This window comes from Neomonachus schauinslandi, chromosome 5 (genome assembly GCF_002201575.2).
Source record: "Neomonachus schauinslandi chromosome 5, ASM220157v2, whole genome shotgun sequence".
Taxonomy (NCBI): Eukaryota; Metazoa; Chordata; class Mammalia; order Carnivora; family Phocidae; genus Neomonachus; species Neomonachus schauinslandi.
In genome coordinates this window covers 139,230,394-139,250,661 of record NC_058407.1, presented here as the reverse complement: position 1 = coordinate 139,250,661, position 20,268 = coordinate 139,230,394, and the positions used below count along the sequence as shown (strand labels likewise).

General features: G+C 50.5%; 1 protein-coding gene across 1 annotated transcript in view; it reads right to left on the bottom strand.

Moving 5' to 3' along the window:
- LOC110587806 (ATP-binding cassette sub-family A member 17-like) overlaps positions 1–20,268 on the bottom strand; it is a 60,687-nt gene that overhangs the window by 8,513 nt on the left and 31,906 nt on the right. The window contains 10 exon segments of the mRNA XM_044915254.1: positions 1,347–1,541; positions 2,372–2,500; positions 3,073–3,248; positions 5,170–5,290; positions 5,293–5,327; positions 9,825–10,044; positions 10,559–10,772; positions 10,957–11,230; positions 13,077–13,380; positions 14,961–15,114. Coding sequence (XP_044771189.1) covers positions 1,347–1,541; positions 2,372–2,500; positions 3,073–3,248; positions 5,170–5,290; positions 5,293–5,327; positions 9,825–10,044; positions 10,559–10,772; positions 10,957–11,230; positions 13,077–13,380; positions 14,961–15,114 — 1,822 coding nt within the window.

Genomic DNA, 20,268 nt, shown 5'->3' with positions numbered 1-20,268 from the left:
CCTACCTCCTGCCTCGTAAGTTTTCACTATCTTCTCAGGAGGCTCTCTGGAGATGTTTTTAAAATTTGGTCCTGTTGTTATAGTTCTTGCCAGGAAGGGGGTCAGAGTCACGCAATTTGCCATTACCAGAAGCCTCCCCCATAATTTGTACGATAGTAAAAGAGTTAAAATGAGTCATAAGTGTCTCGCGGCCGTGAGAGGCTTATGTTGGCTACGGCTGTTCACCCCAGCTGTGGGCACCAAACACGAAGGGGCTAAAGATTCCAGAGCAGGCTTGCGTGGGTTCTTCTGCTTTCTCTCTGAATGCGATCTCCGTCATGGACACTGAAGCTGGTTTGATAAACTTTTGGTGACTAGATGGCTTGTGCTGTGAAGAGTATACCCTCCATTATGCCCTGTGGTTTGGTCTCTCCCTGAGCCTTTCACTTGCTCCACCAGGTGCTGACACCACACCACTGCCCTGTCGCTCTCACCTGCACCGCGTCAGAGCTCCGTGCTGTCGAGGGCCACTGGGCCGGCACAAGCGTTGGTGTCTACCGGGTGTTCATCGAATTGGTGCCAGTAGCTGAGGTGGAGGCCCTGTGAAAAGGGTCGGGTTTGAGGAGCTCGTGAGAAGCTCGGGTGTCAACAGGGAGACGTCTGAGCAAGGCTGTCTAGGAGGCGCGTGCGCGCGCATACACACACAGGACACACACGCACGTGCAACACACACACACACACACACACACACACGGGACTGGACTGGGGCCGGGCTGCAGACGAGGCTGCATAGGTGCCCTCAGCGAGCAGAAGACGGGGACAGAGTAACCACTGAGCTCAGGCGGGAGCGGCCCCTGTAGAGCGAGAGAGACAGAAGGCTGGTGTTGCAGCCCTGATGAGCGCCACGGCCTAGCGGGCAGACGAAGAACACCCTCCGCGGGCGTCTGGGACAGAAGGGTCAGGGTGGGAAGAGCCGGAGGAGAGGGGAAGGCTGCAGCTCACAGGAGGTGGGTCTGTGTTATGAGATGCCCTGCCGAGGGCAAGGAAGGCAAGCCGTGTGTCCCCAGGAACCTCGGCGTGAGCACAGTGGGAACGGCCAGGAGACTGGACCTAGGACCTGGGAGGGTGTGGGAGGGACGTCCAGGGCTGTGAGCACTGGACACGAAAGATCATGGGTGGGGAGTTCAGAGAAGAGGTCTAAGGTAGGGCCGTGGGGCTGGGAGTCATGTATAAACCTGATAGGCGGGGTTTCCAAAGACCAAGCGCACCCCAGGCCTGCGTCACACCGCAAATGCGTTTCCGCATCCCCTCCTCCCAATAGCTACCCCTTCCCAAGTGCTGCCCCCTCATCCCGGGTCACACCCTACCTCCCTCAGGTGAGAGCGGATGCTGAGGCCCCTGACAAAGGCATCCCCAGAGGTGATGGGCTCTTCCCCAGTCAGCATTTTGAAGATGGACGTTTTCCCGGCTCCGTTGATGCCAAGAAGGCCGAAGCACTCCCCTGCTTGAACAGTGAAGGAGATCTTGTTCACAGCCAGCAGGGGCACCTTCTCCGCATAGACCTGAGATGCCCAAGACAGAAGGCACGCTGTGAGGAGGCCGAGGGCCGGCAGCCCAGAGCCGCCCCGCATCTGTCACACCATCCTGGGTTAGGTGCTGGCTGCCGTCAGGCCCAGGGGCTAGGAGGGGCCAGGCTTCCTTTCCCTCCCAGCAGGGTTAGGGGGGTTTGCTCTCCTCCTTCTGTCCCTGCAACGGAGAGCCTCGTTCTCCAGGATTAGCCTCTTCCCTTCAGTTCTGCAAGCAAACAAACCCCCTTGATGTTGCCTGAGTTGTCTGTTGGTTGGTTTGTTTAAACCACCAGTGACTCTAGGGAAACAAAGAAAAGAACTTACAAACTGGGGGAAAATGTTACAGAGGTCCTGGATGTTTGAAGGGTCTCTCCATAAAATTCTGGCTGGACCTCTGCAGCTGGCTAACCAGGCTTGGTTTGAGCTGTCGGAGCCTCCCCCCACCCCCAACCAGGAACTCCCTGGAAAATTGCCTTCTAGATCCTGGAGGTCAGCCAGTCATGTCCAACCCCGAGGCTTCCTGCCTCTTGGGGTTCGTGGCTCTGGCCCTCCTGCCTTACACGGGACCCCCGGAGAGGCGCCAGAGGGTTCAGGCCCTAACTCCTGCCCTCAGGCACTTTGAGGGCACTTTGAGGGCAAACAGCCTTGGGTGTGATTCGTTCACAGAGGAAAGCTCCCTGCCTGTGCGTCTCCACGGCAGCTCAACCCAGTCTAGTGGGGCCCGGAGAGCCAGCAGGCAGCGCCGGGAGCCCCCTGGCGGCTGCTTCCTTACGAAAGGGACACTGGAAGGTGGTCTTTGCTTTTTCAGGCACGTCTCACTTTACCTTTGACACTTCTCTAAGAACCAGTGGGTTCTCCTCGCGCAGCTTTTCCAAGTTAGTCTCCACCACCTTTGCGTCCTGCACCACATCTTGGTCTACGGGCACGGACGCTACGCCGTGCATCGACACCTGCTTTCCAGAGGCAAGGGTGGGAGGTGGGAGTCCCTGCTGGTGCGAGGGCAGGGGGAGGAAGCCGAGGGCGCGCGGGGCTCACGCATACACCCCCACCCCTTTCTCAGGGGCAACCAAGGTCCCGCGGACCTGAAAATGTCACTTGGTATTGGCTTTTGAGGAAAATTAAAAGACCTGAAGCCTGGGGCTATCAAGGCAAAACAAACGAATCTTCCGAAGAGCTGACAGAACAGACCCTTCTCCTTCGGGGCTCCTCCTGGCTGGGTGGGGGAGGGGGGGAAGAGGTATTCCAGAAAGGTGAGTGGTCTTAGGAAATCCAGGGTCTTGTTCCTACTCAGCTGACCAGGGTCACAGGAGCCAGGCCAGTCCTCTGCGTCCCTGTCCCTCCAAATCTCCCCCCCAGCCCCCACCCCCTCCCCCGGCATGGGCTGTCACCCCTCTGCCCTGGGAGTGGATGAGAGGGTCTCCAGGCTCCCTCAGATGCTGACAGTCAAGGCCACTCCCGACCACGGACTGTGGAGCCAGCCTATTGACCCGGGCTTCCAGAGTTACACGCTGACCCCACTCACCACTTGTCGCTTCCTGTTGAAGTCAGAAAACCTGGCTTTCAGCTCCCACAAGACATTGGTTTCAACGAGGAATAGCAGGATGAGGTACACAAACCCCGAGATGACCAGGGCCGTCAGATACTTCCCCGTCCCGAGAGACTCCCAGGCGTAGACGCTCTCCTGGACGGTGTATCCCTCTGCTAACAGGGAAGAAATGTGTTACCAAACTCCGGCTGGCTTCCCAGTCTTTCCTCCTGTAGCAAATCGGTTGAAAGCACACGTGAGCGTCATCAGTGCTGTTCCCACGTCCCAGCGGGTGGTAAACACGAACAGTATTTTGTTTCTCTTGCTACGACCCACGTTGTACAACTGATGTGTTGAGGTCAAGGACCTCACCCTGTCCTATGACAGTGGTTTGAAAGATATTTACATGTTTGGTTCTTTGATCATTTGTCAGTCACCTGCAGCTTCAGCTGACCAGTCCTGTCGAAACACCTGGGAGCCTCTAGTCCCCTCTCTGTAATCTCATCTGCTTTCACATTTTCCCTTTAAATACATGTATTTGAAAATTATACCATAAATACACACTCATCAGGAAAAAGGGACATGTGAGAGGGACCCCTCCACTCCCCCAAGCTATTGTTAGTGTTTGTGTATAACCTTTCTACCCTTTCTAGACACGAGCTTTTATGATATAAACGGAATGACACTACGCATTTTTTCCAATTCGCCAGTTTCATTTAATCTATAACGGACTGTCCCGGGACATACAGATCAGAATAATAAAGGTCTCTGGCAAAGGTAAATTCATGAACGATTATAAAAGCTAGTATTGTTAAAAGGTGGGTTTGCAACTCCACTTGTGGTTTTCTCCATGACTGAAGAAACTAATGCAGAAAAGCAATTATTGGTCTATGTTTCTGGATACACAATATGCGATCATTGAAGGGGAGTGGGGACCCAACTGGGAGCAGTTTCTATGTTACCGAAGTCAGGCTGATATAAATTCCAATTAGAATGTGGTAACTTCAGGGTGTTAATGTAATCCCTATGGTAACCACAAAGAAAGTAGTTCCAGAATGTCCACAAAAGGAAACGAGAAAGGACTTAGGCGGTTTCGTGTGAGGTCCCTAGAGGAGCAGAATTCACAGACACGGCGTGGCAGGTGGTGGTGCTGGGGGATGGGGAGTTGGGCTCTCACGGGGACCATTTTGGTTTTGCAAGATGAAAATGGTTCTGGAGATGGTGGTTCAACAGTGTGATTGTGCTTAATGCGACTGATTAGTATACTCAAAAATGGTTAAAATGGTAAACTTCATATACATTTTACCACAACTTAAAAAAATGAATAATCTAGGGGTGCCTGGGTGGCTCAGGCGGTTGAGCGTCCGACTTTGGGTTTTGGCTTAGGTTGTGATCTCGGGGTCGTGGGACGGAGCCCCGTGTTGGGCTCCACGCTCGGCGGGGCATCTGCTTGAGGTTCTCTCCCTCTGACCCTCCCCCTGCTTGCTCTATCTCTTCCTCTCAAAAAAAATTTTTTTTAAAGGTGTTGGAGAGAATGTGGACAAATTGGAACCCTCATACATCGCAGGCAAAATGTAAAATGGTGCAGCCGCTGTGGAAAACAGTCTGGTGGTTCCTCGAAAAGCTAAACACAAATTCATTGCTGGGTATGTAGTTGAGAGAACTGAAAATACGTTCACCCAAGAACTTGTACATGAATCTCACAGCGGCATTATTCATAACTACCAACAGGTGGGAACATCCTGCACAACCATTACCCGATGAACAAATTGTGGTCCACCCAGATGATGGAATATGATTCAGCCATGACACCCGCTCCAACGTGGATGATCCTTGAAAACACGATGCTGAACGAGAGAAGGCGGACACGAAGGACCAGAACAGGCAAGTCCACAGATGGAGAGAGCAGGCTTAGTGGTTGCCAGGGGCTGGGGGAGAGGCAACGGGGGAAAGACTGTGAATGGACCATGCTTATTTTTGGGGTGATGGAAATGTTCTGGAATTGGATCGTGGTGATGCTCGTACAACCCTGTGAACATACCCAAACCCACTGAGTTGTATCCTGTCAAAGGGAAAATTTCCACGTGCAGTACTCACAAATTTGACTACACTCCCAGTAGTCCAGGTTCCTGGTTTTGCACAACTTCTGCATTCTGTAGCTGTAGTATAAGTTGAAGAGGGCCTTTCCCAGGCAGTGGCCTGGCATCAGTAGAACGTGAGGTCCAAGGAGTCCGACACCATTGTGTAGCCCATCTCTGCAAAGGGGATAGAAAGTACTGACTCACTTGCAGGCAGAAAAGGGCACAGCCCGTGGCACACGTCACTCTCCTGGGCCCCGGCCCAAAGACCTCAGCAGTCATTCAACCTCCATGCCGTACACACTTTCCTTTGGGCCATGCTTCCCGAGCTTGCCATTTCACTTCTATTCCAATGGCTTGTGCAGATGAATCCCAAAGAGCTGTGTTTGGGAAAAACCAGCAAGAGCATGGCTGCCACATGGGATTCGTCTGTGGAAGGGGCAAGCTGAGAGTCGGGAGGGGGATGAGGTTCACCAGGGAGCTCGGCCAGACAGCAGGGTCTGGTGGGCCAGCTGTGGGGGTGTCTGAGCATCTTCGTATGGGAGCTAAGGAGGACACAGTCCCCGCCTAGATCGTTTGTGGGGACAAACCCATCATTTGTAGATGCTCTCCGCTGCCATAGACCTGGAAAGGCCACGAGAATCAGCCAAAGTACTGTGAGACACAAAAGCAAGGTCAGTAAATTGGCTGGTTATGAACTAAATATACAGAAACTGGGGCCTCTTAGAGGTTAAGAGAAGCCAATTTTTAGATTCATGTTATATTACAAAGTGAAGAAACACCAAACGGGGTTGTTTGGCAAGAAATTGAAGCATGTATATTTAAAATATTTTTAAAATGTCTATTTAGAACAAATAAACACAAATGCTCTGCAAAAGAAATATTCTACTGATCAGCTGCTCATAAGAGGATGAATTCGTAGTGCGCTGCATGGGGCACGGGCCAGAAATGGGACCGTGTCCCTGAGCCCTCCCCCGCTACCCCAGCTGTTGTCTGCTGTCCCTCCATGCCCCAGAGCGTCCTCACCGGCAGGAAGGAGAAACTGAGGGATGGGGACGGGAGCTCTAATTGTAGACTTTGTGACAACTCACACAACCAGCTCCACGCCCATGGGTGATTCAGGGGAGGGAGCCCGTGGACACGTGACTTACAGATCCTGTGGGGAGAGGCTGAACCAATTACACGAAAGGAACTCTACTCTCAGGACCTGGATTTAGAGCACTACAGCTTTTGGGTACCAACCTGTGAAATTCTCACCAGTGGGGCCACTCCTCATGGAGTTGAACTTGGGATATGAGGTCTCCCAACCAACATGTCCTGGGGCAGGATGCAGAAACGGCCGCAGAGTCATGGCCCAGCTGAGGGGCATGAGGCACAGTTTGGGGCCGCATGCATGAGGTGTGAGCCAGGCCGGAAGGCATGAGGGCCATGGCCCTGGTGACCAGGCCTTGAGCTGTGCCTGAGACCATAACTCAGCAGGACGGCTGGGAAGGTGGCAGATAGGACTGGGACGGAAGCACAGCCAGCCATGCCCTCCTAATTTGCTCTATTTAGAACTCTAGATTTGGAAATCTCATCTGGAGGCTGAGGTGGAGGGGGCAGGGGGTAAGCGCCAGGACACCAGCCTTGCCGCTTCTGCGTGGATCCAGAGAAAGGCTTAACCATAAACAGACAATGTTCCTGAGCCTGGCCTAGGAACCAACAGTCAGCCGGATGGTGTCTCTGGGCCCTAAGTGGGAAGTGCTTGGAATCTGAGAGGGGCCGCCCCCTTCCCCCCAGCTCACCGTAACCAGAATCAAAGAAGGTGTCCATGAGCGACACATCTAATTGAAGAGGCCGATATTCATGGCTCCCGATTATCTTCCTTCCTTCTTTCTCTCTGGATCCTACCCCAAAGCTGCTCAAAGGCCGGGGTGAGGTCACAAACCTTCTGAGTCTCGCCCTCCACCGGAAGGTGGCTGTTGTCCACCACACCCGGGGTTGGACCTGCTCCCCTCTGGGTCCCGTGCCTTCTTTGTTGCTTTGCCCCTTCACTTTGCTGGCCCACGTGTCTCCATTGACTTCCCGAGAAAGAGACACGGAGGGTCGCGTTTCCCTTGGCGTGGCTGAACTTGCCTTCATTCCGTGCTTCCGCTCGCCGGACAGTTGAACAGCCCCAGAATTTGTCCCCCAGGAAGCGTCTGGCTTTAAGGTCTGGACCCTTCTCCCCTCAGCTTCAGAAGTCTCACGGATCCCTTCAGCCTTGAGCTTGGTTTGTTTGCGACGCCGGGAGATCTTCTTGTTGGTGACTTCCTCAAACTTTCTGTTTGTGGAGCCCTTCTCGGGGGCTGGGGCTGCAGCGCCTGGACCCTCTCCCGGCACCTGCCCGCCCCCACCTTCCCTGGTCCTCCTGTCTTTCTGCTCTACTTTCCGAGAGGTTGACAGGCTTCGTCTCCCACCCCTTCTGCTAAGTGTTTTGTGCTGGCAGTCTGCTCTTTCTTGCTCTCAGAATTGGGGGTTTTTTTCCTTGTAAAATTCTACTGTTTAATAGATGCCGTCTTTTCCGAAATGGTTGTTTTGTGTCCTGCATGTCCCCATGTTTCCTTTTTGGTGGTCTGCTTTACTCTCTGTCTCTTCTGTGGTTGCTGTCTGTCCTTAAGTGTTCGCTGACCCTGCCTGACTATCCACAGAAGCAGAAGAGGCGCCGGGAGGCGATTGCTGGCTCTGTGCACGGGAGAGGGCGACATCTCGGGCAGGGGACCAGGCAGAATGTGTAGGTCTTGTGTGGGAGCAAGTTCAATTCATCCAGAGGAGGGTGTTCTCTGCTTCCTGCAGGGGACGTGAGGGCAGAGACAGACACACACTGTTATCAGCCCCACCTTCACTCCCCAGCTTCTGGCTCCCAAGCCTCTCCAGGATTCTGTGGTGCTCATTTAGGTTCTTGCTCAGCCATTTCCCCCTCCAAATGCACCTTGGATGCTTCTTCATCATGAATTCATACACCTTTATTTCCTTTTTTATTATTTTAGTGGCATCTCAGAGAAAGGAGAGCTCAGATTTAGCTTTATATTCTTGACTCTGTGCTGCCATGACAACAGCATCCGAATGAGGCCCTCAGGGAGAGTATATAGAGGCCAAAGTGTCCTAACGGTGTCCTTCCTCAGGAGGTGGGGATGGGGTGCACACAGGAACCAGCATGCTTTCCCCCAGACCAGAGCTTTGTGCCTTGTCCCAGCCTCCTTCCCCCATGACTTTTAAGTGGGAGGGGGCCTCCTGCAAAGTGGGAGAAGGGTCTCGGTCCTTGTTGTTGCTGTATAGGAGGGGAGAGAAGAAAGGGCATGAAGTAATCTAAGAAGAAATGGATCCCAGAAAGGTCGAGGGATCCAGAGAGAAGGCCCAGAGATCCATGCTCCCTGGCTTGGTCATTCTCTCTGAGAGAGCTCTGTCCCCATCAGGGCCCTTCAGTGTCCTTGGACTTGTGGGTGCTTGTCTGTCTGGGGTGGGGTTGGGTGGCAGAGGAGAGAGGAAAGGGAGGAATCCTCAGGTTCTTTCTGGAGACAAGGGCAGCATTGCTCAGAGTGATTCCCTGGCCTGTCCACATTGGGATCACCTGGGGTGTGTCTTGACATGCTGACCCATGAATCTCGGATGCACAGTGCAGTTGAGGACTGCGGGGTTAGGGTTCCCTTAGGACATGCCTTTGCTAACCCCTTTCCTCTGCCTGCAGCATGCTTTTTGTTCTGTTCCAATCATAAAATCAAAATGCTGTTGCTTTTCTGATCTGCTCAGATGAAAACAATTCCATCTCCAAAATTCCATAGTTGGTAAGCATGAGAACTAGGAAGAATGCAGACCGTTAGACCAGTAAAACATGCTCAATCAAGATGGCTAAGAATACACGCATGGCCAGTCCTCTAGGAGACAGAATAGCTCCTAAGACGAAGACAGGGAGCTATTCACATATTCTTAGGTAGAGACAACAACAAAAACCCAAATGCCAATTTAAAGTAGGTGGTCGGCATCCAAGTAAATAGAGAAGAGAATCACAGAGGTAGAAATGAGTGTGTGTATCCAACCCGATGCAGAGAGATGCAGCCCAGACATGATGATGTCAATGTGAACACGCACAGTATGAATGACGGCTTGCTGCCCAGGTGCTCCGACCCTAACTGCACACTCACCAAACAGCCCTCTCCCAACCTTGGCTTATTGATTGACTTACTACTTTTTTTAAAAACGGAGGAATAATTTATTTCAATGAAATGCACGATCGTAAGTGGACCATTTGATGAATTTTGACAAACATTTATACGCATGTAACCAACACCTCGCTCGAGATGCAGAGTATCTCCAGGAGGTTCCCTGGGGTCTCTGTGTAGTCAGCCCCTCTCCCCCAAACTCAGAGGCCACTGCTCTCCTGTCACCAGGATTTGTCCTATCGGCAGGGTCAGATGTCCATCCACGCGGCTGCGCGCGTGTGTGTGCTAAGCGCTTTGTTCCCTGTCTGTTGCTGAGCATAACCCACTGGATGATCATAACCACCACGTCTCTTCACTCTCCTGGAGATGTATGTTTGGGATACGGTTTGGGACTCTTCAGGAGACAGCTGCTGAGAACAGCCTAACTTTCAGGGGTACGCCTTCCGTGGCTGTGAGCGGAAGAATGAAAGATATGTGTAGATAGGACGGTCCTCACCTTTTTCGCTTGTGACTAAGATGAGAATGAGGGGGCTGATGCTCAAGAAGGTGAGTGTGATGATGAGCTTGACAAAAGCGCTGCCTTTGTAGTGAAAGCAGAAGCTGGTCAGGTAGATGAAGAGGATGGTAGCCCAGCTGTAGAGCATGAGCGCCAAGATAAAGGCTGGGACGTTGTCCTCATGCGTAAAAGCTTCTTCCTTGTGGTACAGAAACACCACCTTGGGAAAAAGGGGGGAGAATTTGGAAGAGTCACTAAGAGTTGATGCTAAGGATTAGAGAAAGGATGCAATGATCCCAACTTTAAGAATAAGTTTGCTGCACAGGTGCTCCCCTGCACTTCCTCATCTCTGACCGCGCAGACAGCGGGCTCTGCCCCTGCAAGTCAGCACCGTAAGGTCAGGGGCTCGGCGACGGTTACAGAACACAGGCCGAGCAAAGGGGGACGTGACCCGCCCCACACAGAGTGTCATGATCCAATAGTTGGCCCCTCGGGGCCCTGCTGAGCTATTTCCGGTCTGTGAGCACACATCCCCAGCTCACAGCCTCTTACTAGCCTGTGGTAGCAGTCATGGGCACGCCACAGATTGCAGACCCCAGGGCAGGCCCCTCTGCTCCCAATGGTGCTGGACCTTTTACCCAGAGTCAATGACGGAGTCATGTCCTGGGTAAGCGGCCGGCCCAGGCTTCTGGTCCTTCGCGGGGTCCCCATAGCAAGCCCCCCATGCACCGCACAGCCCTCAGCAGCAGCAGCAGACTGGGGACGAGGGAGGTGACGAGGTCCCACAGCAGTGCGGAGAGCCAGAAAGTAGCCACGTAAACACCGCTGGCAAACTGGACGTGCTTGGCCTTCGTGGATCGCTCCTTGACTGTCAAGATGGAAAAGGAGCTGGACAGGAAAGCCATTCCGAAAAGCAAGTTGATAATGAGAAAGTGTGCTTTCAGGCCCCTGTGACAGGACATGGAGCGAGAGAGAGAGAGGGAGGGAGGAGGCGGTTTAAGCAGAGCTGCTCACAGAAGCCGTCCTCCACAGGGACAATCTGTCGTTACAACAAGAAGCAACAGGTGGTCGAGGGGCCACGCTGTGGATGTGGACGGGGAGGCTTTATTGGGGGGAGTGCAGTCGCACATACTGATGCAAGATATCCTCCGAGGCCTCCAGGGCCGACCGGGGTTGAGGGTGGTTGACCACTGTGATGGAGGCTCTGGCCCCAGAGAGCAGCTTGAAGAGAAAGTTGTCCATGAGCGCCAGTGCCACGGCGGGGGAGTGGTATGCCTGGTTGTTGAAGAGCGCAGTCACTGTGGTGTGGTTCCCCAAGTCTTCAAAGGAAGCCGCCAGGACGTATTTGTAATCAAAGCCCTCGGGCTCCTCCTCTGCCTTTTGTAGGAGGAGGTCCTCCACCGAGCCTGAGGGAGAGCAGTGTCCCAGAGCTGCGCGCCTCGTCCCCGGACCCCAGCCCCATCTGAAAGGGGGCTCCTCCAGACGTGGCTGCATCCTCACTTCCAGTGACCCCTGTCCCTGCAGGGCCGCCTCCTGCCTGGGCCCCACAGCTCCGAGGCTGCTCTAAAACCTCCCTTTCGTTGACCGAAGCAGTGGGGAAAAAAGGAGAAAAGTCTAGTCATCTTTCCAGCTGTCTATGCCCTGCCCTCCCCAGGGCCCTGGCCCCAGCACCTTTGCCAGGCCCCTCCCGTGTGCGTGGAAGGCCATGTGTGGCCGCACTGCACCTTACCGAACCACCACTGGTGGCCCTCACTGCCCATGTGGTCTGTAGCACTCAGTCACCGTCCAAACCCAGCTCGCAAAACCAGGTTCTTGCCGCGCCTGAGGACCCACTGTTCCCAGTGCTTACAAACACTGTCCTCGTGCTCTGGAATGTTCTCCAGTTCTCTTCCCCTTCTGCCGGTCAGCTCAGGCTCATAGCTCAGGCTCTGACCCTGCAGCTACTCGGCCCCCCTCCGAGGCCAAGCTACGCCCTGCGATCCCGCAGCGCTGCCATCGTCACTGCAACTGTCTTCACTTCCCCTCCGACCTCTGGGCGAGGGGCTCACTACGGGCTGGGAGCGACACCGTTCTTCACTGTGCTCTCAGCACACAGCGCCACATAAACACGGGACCCACCTAGAACTCCCTGGAACTCCCTGGAACTTGGCAGTCTTTAGCGCTAGAAGGGACTGCCCATCCCAGCAACAATGGTAACCACCCTGCTGGCGGGACACTCAGCAGGCCCTCGCTTGCAGAGGAGGTGAGGTTTCTCCTTCTCCCCGTTTGCCACACCATGTTCTGCATTTGATCTCTTTACTTTATTTAAAAAAGTGAAATCAATTTTATTTCTCATCCAAATAACTCATGCAGTATAACTTTTAGAACTGGGTAATTACGCAAAACTTGCAATGACAAATGGCCATGCCCTGGCCTGCCCTCTGCCATCCCCAGTGCCTGCTCCCCGGGGGCACCCTCTCTCACACTGGTCAGCTGGCATTTCTCCAGACTGCTAAACTGCACATTTACCTATTGATGTCCTGTTATGGAAGCAAGGACTTTCTTCTCTTACCCGCAACCCCTACGGGCTCCCTTCCTCAGCCCTCCTCTGGAGCACATCGTAAGGTTGGTTAAATCAGTTCACAGCTGAACCAAGTGGTGTGTTATGATGTGTTTCCTTTTTTGTACAACCTCCCTGCCAGAGTTAATGTCCTTCCTTCTCTTTCTTTCTTTTAGAGATTTATTTCTTTTTAGAGACAGAGAAAGAGCGCGAGTGTGTGTGCATGTGAGCAGGGGGAGGGGCAGAGGGAGAGGGAGAATCTCCAGCAGACTCTACACCCAGCACAGAGCCTAACGTGGGGCTCAATCTCATGACCCTGAGATCATGACCTGAGCCAAAATCAAGAGTCAGATGCTCGACCCGAGCTACCCAGTTGCCCCATGTCTTTCTTTCTCACATTTGCTTCATGTTCTCTGTGTCTATCACCAAACCCCCTCGATAGATGTGTAAATCTCCTCCCAGGGCATGCCCAACACATCAGATAATTTATCAATTTCATTTTTGGACATGCTGCAGTCCCCAGAAAGACACAGCCTGGTTTCATTTCTGGGCATCCTCCCTTTCCTGTCATCTGGGGGGGGTTAAAGACGTCTTTCTGAGACTTCTGGCTGTTCGTCTGACTTTAGGGAGCACTGCGTGGCCCCAAAGAATGGGGTGTCCTGCAGGGAGCAGCATGCCCACAGCACGCCCTGTCCCTGGAGCCTCAGACTTACTCAGAGTCTCCAGAGGGATCTGCTCCTCAGCCACAAGCGTGTTTGTAAAATGTTCCGAAAGCTGAGGACCCAGCCTGGAATTGGGAGAAATATAGAATGGGACAATGGTTTGACGGTATGTTTTTAGGGTCAGTTCCAGTGGGACCTCGTCCATAAGCGTTTCCAAGTTGAGGAAGGCAAGGCTGAAGATGGTGATCGCCAGAGGTGCCAGGACCTGTATTGTTAGCATCAGCATCCAGTTGCGCCAAGAGTATGTGACCCTTTTCAGGAACATGGCATAGAACTGTTGGCAGATAAGGCTGAGCTGCAATAGAAACGGGGCACCCCATTAGCATGGCCACAGAGAGGAGCCACCAGAGGGCTGCGTGGCCCCCAGCCCACGCCCAACTGTGCTCTCTCACACTGGGCCTAACATTTGGATGATGCTCAGAATTTGCTGCGAGTAAAAATTCTTTTACCTAGTGATTTGATTGACATTTAATGGCAGAAAAAGAAGCCATAGATTGGAAAGATCTGGAAGAGTAGTCTAAACAGTTACCAAATGTAAGTATGATGCCATTTTCTTTTTTTTAACCTACCAGATTTTCAGAAATTTTAAGTTGGTGAGGATGTGGGGAAAATGCCACTGCTGGAGTTTTAATTTGGTACAACTTTCTTAGAAAACAAATTAGCTGGAGGAATACAATCTAATTTAATATTCATATGGATTTTAACTTAGAAACTCCACTTCTGGTGGCGCATCCTGCAGGTTCGTGCACACATGTCCCCCATGGCCTGGACAGTAACCGTGAAGGGTGTGGTCACGTGCGCTGAGGACCAGGACATGTAGGTGGGCCCGGGGTGGGAGATGCTGGGGGTCAGCACCCGGGGCTCCCACACCGCTTCTTGGCAGTGCTGCAGAAGCCAAGGTAGGGAGAGGGGCCAAGACTCGCCCACCTAGAGCCTTTGTGGGAAGAGGTTTGGTGGTCAGGTCTGAGTCAGGCGTTCCTACATTCCTGGCCCCAGATACCGACAAATCCCTGAAAGTCTCTAGCAAGCAACCCCGAAATTTCCCACATTGGACGTGACAAAGGCCACGAAGCATTGCTCAAAAGGCACTGCTCTCAACTTGTCTGAGGTGGTACCCCGAGAAATACTTCCCGGGAAGTCTCCAGAAGCAAAGCTTGGCCAAGCGGAGCCCACATGAACCTCTTGCCGGAGTCTGGAGAAGAGCCTCCTGTACAGGGCAGGCGGCTGGCCTCGATGACCCGGAGACCCTTTCCAACTCAGAGGCCCCAGGGATGACAGCTTCTCCTTTCCTATGTGATTCGAGATTATGAAACACTGGACTCAATCTCTTCCCTAACCCATGAAATCCAGTCTCACTGTTTGACAGTCACACCCTGTAGATGGCCAACTCGAGACCATTTTGTAAGATGTACATCAGTAATTTTTTTTTTTAACAATAAAAAAACATGAGAGGTTATCCATATATTTCATAAGCATGTTTAAAAAAATCTTAAACTTCAGGTGATCCAATATGTGATCTGTTTCACAGTGAAAGATGAAAAAGGAGGATTAAACATGCTTTTGTGGCCAGTAGACTTTTATTCTTTCTTCTTGGTGAGAGGAAGGGCCAAGACCTTTCCTGTGACCTTTTCTGATACTTTCCTCTGTTGGGTTAATCCTGGTCAGGAAACACTAGGATGTTGCCTTTGAACTAGAGCTGAGAGCCTGGCATTGCTGAAACCTAGTGGGGCCTGTCTTTTATGCTGAAAATCTGCACTTTTTTTTTCCTCAAGCCCCTGTGAAAGGTTGACCTGCACTTTTTGGCAGAAGAATAGGGTGATTCTAAGAATTGAACTCAAATCTGCCCTCTTGCATGCATTTGAAATACTTGCTCACCCCAGTGTTCAGCTGGATTGGCAGGCCCGACTGTATTGAGAAGATCCTGGAGTGAATGCGTTTAATCCTGCTGTTAGGTACTCTTTGTTGGGACTGCATCGAGGGGATCTTGAGGGCTTGGATATCTGTGTTGGTGTCTGACAACTTGTTAACCCTAAACCAGGCCAAAACAAAGAGAAATGCAAATTCACAAAAATCACAACTCACTTCAGTTTGTTTGGATTTAAAGAGTCTTAAACAGGCCCTGAGTAAATACTGAATTAACTGAATATTCAATTAACCAGCCAATGGCTTTTCCAAAGAACGGAGGCAATGTTAGCATGAATAGATTCCATTATTTTCCTTGAAAGATGCCATATGCAAATTAAGACAAAAAATGAAATATCACTTAATACCTATCTTATGAGCAAAATGATCAATTATAACAGCATTGCTGACCCTCTAGGCCGGGGCTGAGTAAACTACAGCCTAGGCCAAATCTAGCCCAAGGCCTTGTTTTCTGTTTGGTTCTGAGCTCAGAATGGATTTTACATTTTTAAATGGTTATGTGTTAGATGGTTATCTAATCAGCTACATACTCTCCTTGATTATGCCCCTGAGTCTACATAGCCTAGAATGCACGCTTTCTGGCCTTCCAAGAAAAAGTGGGCTGAACCCCCTGCTTGAGGCAAAAAGACGCTTTCATTGCGGGCAACAAACTGTTAAGAAGTCAAGAAACATATTTTTATTCATAGTCTTTGGGTCAGTTATTCCACTCCTGGGAATTTTGTCACAACAAAATAGTCTAGTAAATCATGGCTCATTTTCCCTCTAGTACAGTTTGGTACAAGTCGGTGTGTTTGTTGGCGTCTATGGCTGTGGCACAGATTACTCCCAGATTTAGCAGCTCGAAACAACCGTAAGGGTTTATTCTCTCCCACAGTTCTGTGGGTCAGGAATCCAGAAGCGGCTTAGCTGGGTGGTGCTCTCTCGGGGTGTGTGTGGAGGCTGCCAGCGGGCAACAGGCCGGGGCTGCGGTGGTCTGAAGGCGTGACCGGGGCAGGAGGATCCCCTTCCAAGATGGTGCCCTCCCATGGCTGGTTTACTATCTGGCTCTCCGAGTGTGGTTCTGACAAGAATGTTGGTTTTAATTAACATTAATGATCGGGGCGCCTGGGTGGCTCAGTTGGTTAAGCGACTGCCTTCGGCTCAGGTCATGATCCTGGGGTCCCGGGATCAAGTCCTGCATCGGGCTCCCTGCTCCGCAGGGAGTCTGCTTCTCCCTCTGACCCTCCTCCCCCTCATGCTCTCTGTCTCCCATTCTCTCCCTCAGATAAATAAATAAAATCCTTAAAAAAAAAAAATTAACATTAATGATCAGGGTAAACGTCAGAACTTCACTCATTCATCCCTGGGGGGAGCAACGATGTTGTTGAATTGAATGCTACTTTTTTTTTTTAATACTGGAAAGATATTTCTTTAAGTTTTTGTGCTCTTCTTAATGAAATGGCTCCAGATATGAGACACTTTTAAGCTTACTTTGCATTATGGACATTTAAAAAAAAACCCCACATTTTCTCCATGACTTTCTAAGTCTAGACAATCAACAAAATGATAAGTTAAACCCTAATTTATAGTGTGTACCAAGTTCTATGGTGTAGCCTCACCATGGTTGATTTCAAACTATGGACACAACACACCCATCACACAGACATAAATCGATGTAAGTAAACCTCAAGAGCACTGATAATTGTAGGATGTGGCCAGATCAGGAGGAGATGAAGTCTTGTGTGTTACCATTTGTGACACTGATTTATAATAAGAAATATATATTTGGTCTTCATTCCGGTCCTGGCACCAAGCTCCTCAAACACTTCTAACTTCCTAAGTGGTGACCGTGGTTAAGGTGTGTTTTGGTGACTTCGGAAAGCACCTGAGGATGGGGGCTGGTTTCCAGGAGAACCATCCATTTCATGGCAAAGTTGGAACTTTCAGGCCCACATCCCAGCCTCCTGGGAGGCGACAGGGGCTACAGATTGAGTTTAAGCACCTGCGGTCAATGATTTAATCAATCAACCGTGTGTATGCAATGAAGCCTCCATAAAAACCCAAATGGGCAGGATTCAGAGGGTTTCCAGGTTGGTGAGCACATGGAGGTATGGGGACTGTGGCACCCTCAGAGTGCATGGACGCTTTGGACCCTTTCCCTGTGTACATGTTCATCTGGATCCGATATCATATCCTTTATAATAAACTGGTAACTGTGAGAGTTTCTCTGAGCTCCGTGAGCTGTTCTAGCAAATGAATCGAAGAGGGAGTTGTGGGAACATCCAGTTTACAACCGGTGGCTCAAGAGCACAGTGACCACCTGGACTTGGGACTGGGGTCTAGAGTCTGGGGGTGGGGGTTAGTCTTGCGGGCCTGAGCCCTTAACCTGTGGGATCTGATGCTATTCTTCCAGATAGTGTCAGGATGGAGTTAACTGCTTGGTGATGTGGGAAAAAATCCACACTCTGGAATGGATATCACAATTGTACCACTGTTTTTGCCATGATTTATTTATAAGCTTATGCAGTTTAATTTTTAATAATTGCTGTGTTTAACTGGCTCACACAATTCTTGATAATTTAATAATTGGCTCTCGTGAGCCAATATGAGCCAGCTCCAGCATACCTCTGGAAGGAGCCCCAATTCCTCCCTAGAGCTGCCTGAGTATCCGCACAAGATGGTAGCTGGCTCCTCCCAGACTGAGCGATCTGAGAGAGAGGGAGAGAGAGAGAGAGCGCGTGCGAGCACAGGGCTACCGTATCTTTTGTGACCTAGCCTTATGAGTCACACAGTTAATTCTGTAGAATCTTGCTGCTTATACGGGTCAGCCATATTTACGGTGAGAGGAGCGAGGCCGGAGTGAGCACCCTGGGTCTTGCTCCCACAGATGGTGCACCCCGGAGGCCCCCCCTGCCTTTGCTGAGGCTCTCCTGCTCTCGACGGTTTCTCCTTGACTTTTCCAGGCTTTCTACTTGTCCTTTCTTTAGCTTTTCTACACATTGGGGGATATTAGTGACAGTTACCAGGATTTGTGGTGCCTCTCGTCAGGACTTCATCTGGTACCTGAGGTGGGTGTCTAGGGAGAGTCGGGCATCGTGGGGCACTTCGCCACAGTATTTTCTTTGGCCCTGTGAAATTTCATGGCATAAGGTTGTATTTTTTTCATTTTTCTTGCTCATTTGGTTTCTGCTAGTAGAATTTTATTTTCTATTTAAAAAAATAAGAGTGTTTTTTATTAAGACTGAATTTCGGGGGAGCGGAGTTTTCTACAGCAGGAGGTTGGCGAGCACCACACCACAATTTCTTCAGACATCAGATGATAGGCTTCTGCAGAGTACAGAGTTCCACATGCAGTAGACCGGGTCTAACTGGCCCCCCAAATCTCTACCTCCTGGTGTTCCCACTCTGTCCTAATCTCCCAGTTTTACTGAGATATAATTGGCATATACCATTGTGTAAGCTTCAGGTATATGTATATACTGGGGAATGATCACCAGAGTAAGTTCAGTTACTATCCACCACCTCATATAGTTAAAATAGGTTTTCCTTGTGGTGAGAGCTTTTCAGATTTACCCTTTTAAAAACTGTCAAATATACCATACAGTATTGTTGACTGCAGTCACCATGCTGTACGTGACGTCCCCAGAACTTACTTGCTGTATATGGAAGTTTGTGCCTTTTGACCCCCTGCACCTAATTCCCCCGCCCCACCCCCACCCTATGCCTCCAGCAACCACACAGCTGTTCTCTGCTTCTAGGAGTTTGTCTGTTTGATTTTTAGATTCCACATGTAAGTGGGATCATACAGTATTTGTTTTTCTCTGTCTGATTTATTTCATTGACCATAATGCCCTCAGGGTCCATCTGTGTTGTTGCAAATAGTACGAATTTCCTTCTTTTTAATGGCTGAATAGTATTCTATGGTAGGGGGTGGTGTGTGTACACTATGTAGAACCATTTTATTTTATTTTATTTTATTTTGAAGATTTTATTTATTTGACAGAGAGAGACACAGCGAGAGAGGGAACACAAGCAGGGGGAGTGGGAGAGGGAGAAGCAGGCTTTCCACCGAGCAGGGAGCCCGATGCGGGGCTCGATCCCAGGACCCTGGGATCATGACCTGAGCCGAAGGCAGACGCTCAACCGACTGAGCCACCCAGGCGCCCCTGTAGAACCATTTTAGTTCGATACAGTCCTACTTGTTTTTGCTTTTGTTGCTTGTGCTAATCTCCTCCCCTTGATTGTGAGCTGGACCTAGTGCCTCACTTCTTTTTTTTTTTTTTTTAAGATTTTATTTATTTATTTTAGAGAGAGAGAGGGAGAGTGGGGTGAAGAGCAGAGGGAGAGGGACGAGCAGACTCCATGCTGAGCATGGAGCCCAATGCGGGGCTCAATCTCATGACCCCGAGATCATGACCTGAGCTGAAACCTAGAGTCGGACGCTTCACCGACTGAGCCACCCAGGCACCCCTGATAATTTTTTTTTTTAAAAGACACCGAAGAGGGGCGCCTGGGTGGCTCAGTCGTTAAGCGTCTGCCTTCGGCTCAGGTCATGATCCCAGGGTCCTGGGATCGAGCCCCACATCGGGCTGCCTGCTCCGCGGGAAGCCTGCTTCTCCCTCTCCCCCTCCCCCTGCTTGTGTTCCCTCTCTCACTGTCTCTCTCTCTCTCTGTTGAAAAATAAATAAAATCTTTAAAAAAAAAATAAAAATAAAAAAAATAAAATAAAATAAAAATAAAAGACACCGAAGATTTATACACCACAATTAACAAACTGGACCTTTTGTTGTAAGCAAAAGACTGCACCCAGCAACTGAACAATGCACATTCTTTTATAAAATCGGAATGTAAGCTGAGCCACAGACATAAGTATTTTGAAGGAAGGAGGCTATACAGAGTATATACTAGGACCGAGCGGAATTAGGTCAGAAATCAAGTGCATTAATAAAACAAACAAGGTAAAATAAAACAAGAAAACAGTTTTTTAAAAAATCTCCATGAATTTGGAAATTAAAAAACACAGTTCTAAGTAAGCCACAGGTCAGAGCAGAAACCACATGGAAAAATAAGCATTTTTCTAACTGAATGGTAATGAAAATACTATATACCAAAAAAACTGAGATGCAGGCAAGCGAAGCTCAGAGAGAAATTTATATCGCTGTATATTCCCCTCACCAGGAGAGGACATCCCTCCTGTCTACTTCCAGCTGGCATTATGCTCAAGACCCTACTAGTGAGATAAGCAAGTGGAAGGCATAGAGACTGGAAAATAAGAAGTAGA